Genomic DNA, 13,677 nt, shown 5'->3' with positions numbered 1-13,677 from the left:
CTAATATTATCGGTGTAAGTCACTCTGCTGATGTTACCGGTCTGTGTAATTACTAATATTATTGGTGTAAATCACTGCTGATGTTACCGGTCTGTGTAATTACTAATATTATCGGTGTAAGTCACTCTGCTGATGTTACCCGTCTGTGTAATTACTATTATTATCGGTGTAAATCACTCTGCTGATGTTACCGGTCTGTGTAATTACTAATATTATTGGTGTAAATCACTCTGCTGATGTTACCGGTCTCTGTAATTACTATTATTATCGGTGTAAATCACTCTGCTGATGTTACCGGTCTGTGTAATTACTAATATTATTGGTGTAAATCACTCTGCTGATGTTACCGGTCTGTGTAATTACTAATATTATCGGTGTAAATCACTCTGCTGATGTTACCGGTCTGTGTAATTACTAATATTATCGGTGTAAATCACTCTGCTGATGTTACCCGTCTGTGTAATTACTAATATTATCGGTGTAAATCACTGCTGATGTTACCAGTCTGTGTAATTACTATTATTATTGGTGTAAATCACTCTGCTGATGTTACCGGTCTGTGTAATTACTAATATTATTGGTGTAAATCACTCTGCTGATGTTACCGGTCTGTGTAATTACTATTATTATCGGTGTAAATCACTCTGCTGATGTTACCGGTCTGTGTAATTACTAATATTATCGGTGTAAATCACTCTGCTGATGTTACCGGTCTGTGTAATTACTAATATTATCGGTGTAAATCACTCTGCTGATGTTACCGTCTGTGTAATTACTAATATTATCGGTGTAAATCACTGCTGATGTTACCAGTCTGTGTAATTACTATTATTATTGGTGTAAATCACTCTGCTGATGTTACCGGTCTGTGTAATTACTAATATTATCGGTGTAAATCACTCTGCTGATGTTACCGGTCTGTGTAATTACTAATATTATCGGTGTAAGTCACTCTGCTGATGTTACCGGTCTGTGTAATTACTAATATTATTGGTGTAAATCACTGCTGATGTTACCGGTCTGTGTAATTACTAATATTATCGGTGTAAATCACTCTGCTGATGTTACCGGTCTGTGTAATTACTAATATTATCGGTGTAAATCACTGCTGATGTTACCGGTCTGTGTAATTACTAATATTATCGGTGTAAGTCACTCTGCTGATGTTACCGGTCTGTGTAATTACTAATATTATCGGTGTAAATCACTCTGCTGATGTTACCGGTCTGTGTAATTACTAATATTATCGGTGTAAATCACTCTGCTGATGTTACCGGTCTGTGTAATTACTAATATTATCGGTGTAAATCACTCTGCTGATGTTACCGGTCTGTGTAATTACTAATATTATCGGTGTAAATGACTGCTGATGTTACCGGTCTGTGTAATTACTATTATTATTGGTGTAAATCACTCTGCTGATGTTACCGGTCTGTGTAATTACTAATATTATCGGTGTAAATCACTCTGCTGATGTTACCGGTCTGTGTAATTACTAATATTATCGGTGTAAGTCACTCTGCTGATGTTACCGGTCTGTGTAATTACTAATATTATTGGTGTAAATCACTGCTGATGTTACCGGTCTGTGTAATTACTAATACTATCGGTGTAAATCACTCTGCTGATGTTACCGGTCTCTGTAATTACTAATATTATCGGTGTAAGTCACTGCTGATGTTACCGGTCTGTGTAATTACTATTATTATTGGTGTAAATCACTCTGCTGATGTTACCGGTCTGTGTAATTACTAATATTATCGGTGTAAATCACTCTGCTGATGTTACCGGTCTGTGTAATTACTAATATTATCGGTGTAATTCACTCTGCTGATGTTACCGGTCTGTGTAATTACTAATATTATTGGTGTAAATCACTGCTGATGTTACCGGTCTGTGTAATTACTAATATTATCGGTGTAAATCACTCTGCTGATGTTACCGGTCTGTGTAATTACTAATATTATCGGTGTAAATCACTGCTGATGTTACCGGTCTGTGTAATTACTAATATTATCGGTGTAAGTCACTCTGCTGATGTTACCGGTCTGTGTAATTACTAATATTATCGGTGTAAATCACTCTGCTGATGTTACCGGTCTGTGTAATTACTAATATTATTGGTGTAAATCACTCTGCTGATGTTACCGGTCTGTGTAATTACTAATATTATCGGTGTAAATCACTCTGCTGATGTTACCGGTCTGTGTAATTACTAATATTATCGGTGTAAATGACTGCTGATGTTACCGGTCTGTGTAATTACTATTATTATTGGTGTAAATCACTCTGCTGATGTTACCGGTCTGTGTAATTACTAATATTATAGGTGTAAATCACTCTGCTGATGTTACCGGTCTGTGTAATTACTAATATTATCGGTGTAAGTCACTCTGCTGATGTTACCGGTCTGTGTAATTACTAATATTATTGGTGTAAATCACTGCTGATGTTACCGGTCTGTGTAATTACTAATATTATCGGTGTAAATCACTCTGCTGATGTTACCGGTCTGTGTAATTACTAATATTATCGGTGTAAATCACTGCTGATGTTACCGGTCTGTGTAATTACTAATATCGGTGTAAGTCACTCTGCTGATGTTACCGGTCTGTGTAATTACTAATATTATTGGTGTAAATCACTGCTGATGTTACCTGTCTGTGTAATTACTAATATTATCGGTGTAAATCACTCTGCTGATGTTACCGGTCTGTGTAATTACTAATATTATCGGTGTAAATCACTGCTGATGTTACCGTTCTGTGTAATTACTAATATTATCGGTGTAAGTCACTCTGCTGATGTTACCGGTCTGTGTAATTACTAATATTATCGGTGTAAATCACTCTGCTGATGTTACCGGTCTGTGTAATTACTAATATTATCGGTGTAAATCACTCTGCTGATGTTACCGGTCTGTGTAATTACTAATATTATCGGTGTAAATGACTCTGCTGATGTTACCGGTCTGTGTAATTACTAATATTATCGGTGTAAATCACTCTGCTGATGTTACCGGTCTGTGTAATTACTAATATTATCGGTGTAAATCACTCTGCTGATGTTACCGGTCTGTGTAATTACTAATATTATTGGTGTAAATCACTCTGCTGATGTTACCGGTCTGTGTAATTACTAATATTATCGGTGTAAATCACTCTGCTGATGTTACCGGTCTGTGTAATTACTAATATTATCGGTGTAAATCACTCTGCTGATGTTACCGGTCTGTGTAATTACTAATATTATCGGTGTAAATCACTGCTGATGTTACCGGTCTGTGTAATTACTAATATTATCGGTGTAAATCACTCTGCTGATGTTACCGGTCTGTGTAATTACTAATATTATCGGTGTAAGTCACTCTGCTGATGTTACCGGTCTGTGTAATTACTAATATTATCGGTGTAAATCACTGCTGATGTTACCGGTCTGTGTAATTACTAATATTATCGGTGTAAATCACTGCTGATGTTACCGGTCTGTGTAATTACTAATATTATCGGTGTAAATCACTGCTGATGTTACCGATCTGTGTAATTACTAATATTATCGGTGTAAGTCACTCTGCTGATGTTACCGGTCTGTGTAATTACTAATATTATCGGTGTAAATCACTCTGCTGATGTTACCGGTCTGTGTAATTACTAATATTATCGGTGTAAATCACTCTGCTGATGTTACCGGTCTGTGTAATTACTAATATTATCGGTGTAAATCACTCTGCTGATGTTACCGGTCTCTGTAATTACTAATATTATTGGTGTAAATCACTCTGCTGATGTTACCGGTCTGTGTAATTACTAATATTATTGGTGTAAATCACTCTGCTGATGATACTTGTGATAGTTGTGTAAATACTAATATTATCGGTGTAAATCACTCTGCTGATGATACCGGCCGGTGTAATTACTAATATTATCGGTGTAAATCACTCTGCTGATGTTACCGGTCTGTGTAATTACTATTATTATCGGTGTAAATCACTCTGCTGATGTTACCGGTCTGTGTAATTACTAATATTATCGGTGTAAATCACTCTGCTGATGGTACCGGTCTGTGTAATTACTAAAATCATCGGTTGAAATCACTCTGCTGATGATACTTGTGATAGTTGTGTAAATACTAATATTATCGGTGTAAATCACTCTGCTGATGATACCGGCCGGTGTAATTACTAATATTATCGGTGTAAATCACTCTGCTGATGATACTTGTGATGTTTGTGTAATTACTATTATTATCGGTGTAAATCACTCTGCTGATGTTACCGGTCTGTGTAATTACTAATATTATCGGTGTAAATCACTCTGCTGATGTTACCGGTCTGTGTAATTACTAATATTATCGGTGTAAATCACTCTGCTGATGTTACCGGTCTGTGTAATTACTATTATTATCGGTGTAAATCACTCTGCTGATGTTACCGGTCTGTGTAATTACTAAAATCATCGGTTAAAATCACTCTGCTGATGATACTTGTGATAGTTGTGTAAATACTAATATTATCGGTGTAAATCACTCTGCTGATGATACCGGCCGGTGTAATTACTAATATTATTGGTGTAAATCACTCTGCTGATGATACGTGTGATGTATGTGTAATTACTAATATTATCGGTGTAAATCACTCTGCTGATGTTACCGGTCTGTGTAATTACTAATATTATCGGTGTAAATCACTCTGCTGATGTTACCGGTCTGTGTAATTACTAATATTATCGGTGTAAATCACTCTGCTGATGTTACCGGTCTGTGTAATTACTAATATTATCGGTGTAAATCACTGCTGATGTTACCGGTCTGTGTAATTACTAATATTATCGGTGTAAATCACTCTGCTGATGTTACTGGTCTGTGTAACTACTAATATTATCGGTGTAAGTCACTCTGCTGATGTTACCGGTCTGTGTAATTACTAATATTATCGGTGTAAATCACTCTGCTGATGATACTTGTGATGTTTGTGTAATTACTAATATTATCGGTGTAAATCACTCTGCTGATGTTACCGGCCGGTGTAATTACTAATATTATTGGTGTAAATCACTCTGCTGATGTTACCGCTCTGTGTAATTACTAATATTATCGGTGTAAGTCACTCTGCTGATGTTACCGGTCTGTGTAATTACTAATATTATCGGTGTAAATCACTCTGCTGATGTTACCGGTCAGTGTAATTACTAATATTATTGGTGTAAATCACTCTGCTGATGTTACCGGTCTGTGTAATTACTAATATTATCGGTGTAAATCACTCTGCTGATGTTACCGGTCTGTGTAATTACTATTATTATTGGTGTAAATCACTCTGCTGATGTTACCGGTCAGTGTAATTACTAATATTATTGGTGTAAATCACTCTGCTGATGATACTTGTGATGTTTGTGTAATTACTAATATTATCAGTGTAAATCACTCTGCTGATGTTACCGGTCTGTGTAATTACTAATATTATCGGTGTAAGTTACTCTGCTGATGTTACCGGTCTGTGTAATTACTAATATTATCGGTGTAAATCACTCTGCTGATGATACTTGTGATGTTTGTGTAATTACTAATATTATCGGTGTAAGTCACTCTGCTGATGTTACCGGTCTCTGTAATTACTAATATTATCGGTGTAAATCACTCTGCTGATGTTACCGGTATGTGTAATTACTAATATTATCGGTGTAAATCACTCTGCTTATCTTACCGGTCTGTGTTATTACTAATATTATCGGTGTAAATCACTTTGCTGATGTTACCGGTCTGTGTAATTACTAATATTATCGGTGTAAATCACTCTGCTGATGTTACCGGTCTGTGTAATTACTAATATTATCGGTGTAAGTCACTCTGCTGATGTTACCGGTCTGTGTAATTACTAATATTATCAGTGTAAATCACTGCTGATGTTACCGGTCTGTGTAATTACTATTATTATCGGTGTAAGTCACTCTGCTGATGTTACCGGTCTCTGTAATTACTAATATTATCGGTGTAAATCATTCTGCTGATGTTACCGGTCTCTGTAATTACTAATATTATTGGTGTAAATCACTCTGCTGATGATACGTGTGATGTATGTGTAATTACTAATATTATCGGTGTAAATCACTTCTGATGTTACCGGTCTGTGTAATTACTAATATTATCGGTGTAAATCACTCTGCTGATGTTACCGGTCTGTGTAATTACTAATATTATCGGTGTAAATCACTCTGCTGATGTTACCGGTCTGTGTAATTACTAATATTATCGGTGTAAATCACTCTGCTGATGTTACCGGTCAGTGTAATTACTAATATTATTGGTGTAAATCACTGCTGATGTTACCGGTCTGTGTAATTACTAATATTATCGGTGTAAGTCACTCTGCTGATGTTACCGGTCTGTGTAATTACTAATATTATCGGTGTAAGTCACTCTGCTGATGTTACCGGTCTGTGTAATTACTAATATTATCGGTGTAAATCACTCTGCTGATGTTACCGGTCTGTGTAATTACTAATATTATCGGTGTAAGTCACTCTGCTGATGTTACCGGTCTGTGTAATTACTAATATTATCGGTGTAAATCACTCTGCTGATGTTACCTGTCTGTGTAATTACTAATATTATTGGTGTAAATCACTGCTGATGTTACCGGTCTGTGTAATTACTAATACTATCGGTGTAAATCACTCTGCTGATGTTACCAGTCTGTGTAATTACTATTATTATCGGTGTAAGTCACTCTGCTGATGTTACCGGTCTGTGTAATTACTAATATTATTGGTGTAAATCACTCTGCTGATGTTACCGGTCTGTGTAATTACTAATATTATCGGTGTAAATCACTCTGCTGATGTTACCGGTCTGTGTAATTACTAATATTATCGGTGTAAGTCACTCTGCTGATGTTACCGGTCTGTGTAATTACTAATATTATCGGTGTAAATCACTCTGCTGATGTTACCGGTCTGTGTAATTACTAATATTATCGGTGTAAGTCACTCTGCTGATGATACTTGTGATGTTTGTGTAATTACTAATATTATCGGTGTAAATCACTCTGCTGATGTTACCGGTCTGTGTAATTACTAATATTATAGGTGTAAGTTACTCTGCTGATGTTACCGGTCTGTGTAATTACTAATATTATCGGTGTAAATCACTCTGCTGATGTTACCGGTCTGTGTAATTACTAATATTATCGGTGTAAATCACTCTGCTGATGTTACCGGTCAGTGTAATTACTAATATTATTGGTGTAAATCACTGCTGATGTTACCGGTCTGTGTAATTACTAATATTATCGGTGTAAGTCACTCTGCTGATGTTACCGGTCTGTGTAATTACTAATATTATCGGTGTAAGTCACTCTGCTGATGTTACCGGTCTGTGTAATTACTAATATTATCGGTGTAAATCACTCTGCTGATGTTACCGGTCTGTGTAATTACTAATATTATCGGTGTAAGTCACTCTGCTGATGTTACCGGTCTGTGTAATTACTAATATTATCGGTGTAAATCACTCTGCTGATGTTACCTGTCTGTGTAATTACTAATATTATTGGTGTAAATCACTGCTGATGTTACCGGTCTGTGTAATTACTAATATTATCGGTGTAAATCACTCTGCTGATGTTACCGGTCTGTGTAATTACTAATATTATCGGTGTAAGTCACTCTGCTGATGTTACCGGTCTGTGTAATTACTAATATTATTGGTGTAAATCACTCTGCTGATGTTACCGGTCTGTGTAATTACTAATATTATCGGTGTAAATCACTCTGCTGATGTTACCGGTCTGTGTAATTACTAATATTATCGGTGTAAGTCACTCTGCTGATGTTACCGGTCTGTGTAATTACTAATATTATCGGTGTAAATCACTCTGCTGATGTTACCGGTCTGTGTAATTACTAATATTATCGGTGTAAGTCACTCTGCTGATGATACTTGTGATGTTTGTGTAATTACTAATATTATCGGTGTAAATCACTCTGCTGATGTTACCGGTCTGTGTAATTACTAATATTATAGGTGTAAGTTACTCTGCTGATGTTACCGGTCTGTGTAATTACTAATATTATAGGTGTAAGTTACTCTGCTGATGTTACCGGTCTGTGTAATTACTAATATTATCGGTGTTAATCACTGCTGATGTTACCGGTCTGTGTAATTACTAATATTATCGGTGTAAATCACTGCTGGTGTTACCGGTCTGTGTAATTACTAATATTATCGGTGTAAATCACTCTGCTGATGCTACCGGTCAGTGTAATTACTAATATTATTGGTGTAAATCACTCTGCTGATGATACTTGTGATGTTTGTGTAATTACTAATATTATCGGTGTAAATCACTCTGCTGATGTTACCGGTCTGTGTAATTACTAATATTATCGGTGTAAATCACTCTGCTGATGTTACCGGTCTGTGTAATTACTAATATTATCGGTGTAAGTTACTCTGCTGATGTTACCGGTCTGTGTAATTACTAATATTATCGGTGTAAATCACTGCTGATGTTACCGGTCTGTGTAATTACTAATATTATCGGTGTAAATCACTCTGCTGATGTTACCGGTCTGTGTAATTACTAATATTATCGGTGTAAATCACTCTGCTGATGTTACCGGTCTCTGTAATTACTAATATTATTGGTGTAAATCACTGCTGATGTTACCGGTCTGTGTAATTACTAATATTATCGGTGTAAATCACTCTGCTGATGTTACCGGTCTGTGTAATTACTAATATTATCGGTGTAAATCACTCTGCTGATGTTACCGGTCTCTGTAATTACTAATATTATTGGTGTAAATCACTGCTGATGTTACCGGTCTGTGTAATTACTAATATTATCGGTGTAAATCACTCTGCTGATGCTACCGGTCAGTGTAATTACTAATATTATTGGTGTAAATCACTCTGCTGATGTTACCGGTCTGTGTAATTACTAATATTATCGGTGTAAATCACTCTGCTGATGTTACCGGTCTGTGTAATTACTAATATTATTGGTGTAAATCATTCTGCTGATGTTACCGGTCTGTGTAATTACTAATATTATCGGTGTAAGTTACTCTGCTGATGTTACCGGTCTGTGTAATTACTAATATTATCGGTGTAAATCACTGCTCATGTTACCGGTCTGTGTAATTACTAATATTATCGGTGTAAGTCACTGCTGATGTTACCGGTCTGTGTAATTACTAATATTATCGGTGTAAATCACTCTGCTGATGTTACCGGTCTGTGTAATTACTAATATTATCGGTGTAAATCACTCTGCTTATCTTACCGGTCTGTGTAATTACTAATATTATCGGTGTAAATCACTCTGCTGATGTTACCGGTCTCTGTAATTACTAATATTATCGGTGTAAATCACTCTGCTGATGTTACCGGTCTGTGTAATTACTATTATTATCGGTGTAAGTCACTCTGCTGATGTTACCGGTCTGTGTAATTACTATTATTATCGGTGTAAATCACTCTGCTGATGTTACCGGTCTGTATAATTACTAATATTATCGGTGTAAATCACTCTGCTGATGTTACCGGTCTGTGTAATTACTAATATTATCGGTGTAAATCACTCTGCTGATGTTACCGGTCTGTGTAATTACTAATATTATCGGTGTAAATCACTGCTGATGTTACCAGTCTGTGTAATTACTAATATTATCGGTGTAAATCACTCTGCTGATGATACTTGTGATGTTTGTGTAATTACTAATATTATCAGTGTAAATCACTCTGCTGATGTTACCGGTCTGTGTAATTACTAAAATCATCGGTTAAAATCACTCTGCTGATGATACTTGTGATAGTTGTGTAAATACTAATATTATCGGTGTAAATCACTCTGCTGATGTTACCGGTCTGTGTAATTACTAATATTATCGGTGTAAGTCACTGCTGATGTTACCGGTCTGTGTAATTACTATTATTATTGGTGTAAATCACTCTGCTGATGTTACCGGTCTGTGTAATTACTAATATTATCGGTGTAAATCACTCTGCTGATGTTACCGGTCTGTGTAATTACTAATATTATCGGTGTAAGTCACTGCTGATGTTACCGGTCTGTGTAATTACTAATATTATCGGTGTAAATCACTCTGCTGATGTTACCGGTCTGTGTAATTACTAATATTATTGGTGTAAATCACTCTGCTGATGTTACCGGTCTGTGTAATTACTAATATTATCGGTGTAAATCACTCTGCTGATGTTACCGGTCTGTGTAATTACTAATATTATCGGTGTAAATCACTGCTGATGTTACCGGTCTGTGTAATTACTAATATTATCGGTGTAAGTCACTGCTGATGTTACCGGTCTGTGTAATTACTAATATTATCGGTGTAAATCACTCTGCTGATGTTACCGGTCAGTGTAATTACTAATATTATTGGTGTAAATCACTCTGCTGATGATACTTGTGATGTTTGTGTAATTACTAATATTATCAGTGTAAATCACTCTGCTGATGTTACCGGTCTGTGTAATTACTAAAATCATCGGTTAAAATCACTCTGCTGATGATACTTGTGATAGTTGTGTAAATACTAATATTATCGGTGTAAATCACTCTGCTGATGTTACCGGTCTGTGTAATTACTAATATTATCGGTGTAAGTCACTGCTGATGTTACCGGTCTGTGTAATTACTAATATTATCGGTGTAAATCACTGCTGATGTTACCGGTCTGTGTAATTACTAATATTATCGGTGTAAATCACTGCTGATGTTACCGGTCTGTGTAATTACTAATATTATCGGTGTAAATCACTGCTGATCTTATCGGCCTGTGTAATTACTAATATTATCAGTGTAAATCACTCTGCTGATGTTACCGGTCTGTGTAATTACTAATATTATTGGTGTAAATCACTCTGCTGATGTTACCGGTCTGTGTAATTACTAATATTATCGGTGTAAATCACTCTGCTGATGTTACCGGTCTGTGTAATTACTAATATTATCGGTGTAAATCACTCTGCTGATGTTACCGGTCTGTGTAATTACTAATATTATCGGTGTAAATCACTGCTGGTGTTACCGGTCTGTGTAATTACTAATATTATCGGTGTAAATCATTCTGCTGATGTTACCAGTCTGTGTAATTACTAATATTATTGGTGTAAATCACTCTGCTGATGTTACCGGTCTGTGTAATTACTAATATTATCGGTGTAAATCACTCTGCTGATGTTACCGGTCTGTGTAATTACTAATATTATCGGTGTAAATCACTGCTGATGTTACCGGTCTGTGTAATTACTAATATTATCGGTGTAAGTCACTCTGCTGATGATACTTGTGAGGTTGGTGTAAGTACTAATAACGTTGGTGTAAATCTTTAGGATCGGTCGGGGGAGATCTGGCTGACTTGACCTGTGAGATTGAAATCAAGCAACGTCTGATTGAAGAACTGGAACAAAGTCAGCGACGACTCCAGACGCTGAAACTTCAGTATGAGGAGAAGCTTCAGCAGCTTCAGAGCAGAATTCGAGACACGCAGCTGGAGAGGGATCGTGTGCTCCGGGAGCTCAGTATGGCATCTATATCACCCCTCTCCATGTCTCCATTGATATTGCTGGGAAGCCTTTCTGTTACCTTGTATCGCTCCGTTTACCCGTTTTTTTTAGCGTTCTCTCTCTCCGCCGTCATTCCTTGTGCCCATCTCATTGCATACATGACATTGCTATCTGCCATATACACATGAAGGCCATTGATCCTACAGGCTCTATGGAGTGCTATACAGAAGAGAAGGCCAATAAGATTCGGGCCGACTATGAGAAGCGACTGCGGGAGATGAACCGAGACCTGCAGAAGCTGCAGATAGCTCAGAGAGAGCACGCCCGCCTTCTCAAGAACCAGTCCCGCTATGAGCGAGAGTTACGCAAGCTTCAGGGAGAACTAAGCGACATGAAAAAGGCCAAGGTACGGTATGAGAAGACTGCCAAGGAGACACCCCAAACAGTGGCATTATATACGTTATAATGTATGGTTCTGTATATTAACTGAGAAGAGAGAGGGGGAGGGAGCCAGTGTTTGTCTGGGACCTTAGACCAGAACATTGAGCAGCTGTTGTTCACGGCCAACCACATGCTCCCCCCCCCCCCCCCCCAAAAAAAAATCTGCGGACGTTTCTTGCATGCACTGGGATGATCCCTATAGAGGTGGCTGGGTGATCCCTATAGAGGTGGCTGGGTGATCCCTATAGAGGTGGCTGGGTGATCCCTATAGAGGTGACTGGGTGATCCCTATAGAGGTGGCTGGGTGATCCCATAGAGGTGGCTGGGTGATCTGTATAGAGGTGGCTGGGTGATCCGTATAGAGGTGGCTGGGTGATCCCTATAGTGGTGGCTGGGTGATCCGTATAGAGGTGGCTGGGTGATCCCATAGAGGTGGCTGGGTGATCCGTATAGAGGTGGCTGGGTGATCCGTATAGAGGTGGCTGGGTGATCCCTATAGTGGTGGCTTGGTGATCCGTATAGAGGTGGCTGGGTGATCCCTATAGAGGTGGCTGGGTGATCCCTATAGAGGTGGCTGGGTGATCCGTATAGAGGTGGCTGGGTAATTCCTATAGAGGTGGCTGGGTGATCCCTATAGAGGTGGCTGGGTGATCCCTATGGATGTGGCTGGGTGATCCCTATAGAGGTGGCTGGGTGATCCCTATCGATGTGGCTGGGTGATCCGTATAGAGGTGGCTGGGTGATCCCTATAGAGGTGGCTGGGTGATCCCTATCGATGTGGCTGGGTGATCCCTATAGTGGTGGCTGGATGATCCCTATGGGTGTGCCTGGGTGATCCCTATGGATGTGGCTGGGTGATCCCTATGGATGTGGCTGGGTGATCCCTATAGAGGTGGCTGGGTGATTCCTATGGATGTGGCTGGGTGATTCCTATGGATGTGGCTGGGTGATCCCTATGGATGTGGCTGGGTGATCTCTATGGATGTGGCTGGGTGATCCCTATAGTGGTGGCTGGGTGATCCCTATAGAGGTGGCTGGGTGATCCCTATGGATGTGGCTGGGTGATCCCTATGGATGTGGCTGGGTGATCCCTATAGAGGTGGCTGGGTGATCCCTATGGATGTGGCTGGGTGATTCCTATGGATGTGGCTGGGTGATCCCTATGGATGTGGCTGGGTGATCCCTATGGATGTGGCTGGGTGATCCCTATGGATGTGGCTGGGTGATCCCTATAGAGGTGGCTGGGTGATCCCTATAGAGGTGGCTGGGTGATCTCTATGGATGTGGCTGGGTGATCCCTATGGATGTGGCTGGGTGATCCCTATAGTGGTGGCTGGGTGATTCCTATGGATGTGGCTGGGTGATCCCTATGGATGTGGCTGGGTGATCCCTATGGATGTGGCTGGGTGATCCCTATGTATGTGGCTGGGTAATCCCTATAGAGGTGGCTGGGTGATCCCTATGGATGTGGCTGGGTGATCCCTATGGATGTGGCTGGGTGATCCCTATAGAGGTGGCTGGGTGATCCCTATGGATGTGGCTGGGTGATCCCTATGGATGTGGCTGGGTGATCCCTATAGAGGTGGCTGGGTGATCCCTATGGATGTGGCTGGGTGATCCCTATGGATGTGGCTGGGTGATCCCTATAGAGGTGGCTGGGTGATCCCTATGGATGTGGCTGGGTGATCCCTATGGATGTGGCTGGGT

At 38.9% G+C, this 13,677-nt stretch overlaps 1 protein-coding gene across 7 annotated transcripts in view; it reads left to right on the top strand.

Moving 5' to 3' along the window:
* KIF21B (kinesin family member 21B) overlaps positions 1 to 13,677 on the top strand; it is a 318,269-nt gene that overhangs the window by 173,312 nt on the left and 131,280 nt on the right. For 6 of the 7 annotated variants that reach the window (XM_069944619.1, XM_069944618.1, XM_069944617.1 and 3 more), the window contains 2 exons: positions 11,356 to 11,544; positions 11,736 to 11,935. In XM_069944619.1, coding sequence (XP_069800720.1) covers positions 11,356 to 11,544; positions 11,736 to 11,935 — 389 coding nt within the window. The remainder of the gene's footprint in view (positions 1 to 11,355; positions 11,545 to 11,735; positions 11,936 to 13,677) is intronic. The other variant, XM_069944620.1, reaches the window with a different exon arrangement.

This window comes from Dendropsophus ebraccatus, chromosome 11 (genome assembly GCF_027789765.1).
Source record: "Dendropsophus ebraccatus isolate aDenEbr1 chromosome 11, aDenEbr1.pat, whole genome shotgun sequence".
NCBI classification, from domain to species: Eukaryota; Metazoa; Chordata; class Amphibia; order Anura; family Hylidae; genus Dendropsophus; species Dendropsophus ebraccatus.
Note: the sequence above shows the minus strand (reverse complement) of the source record. Positions and strands in the feature narration are given on the sequence as shown.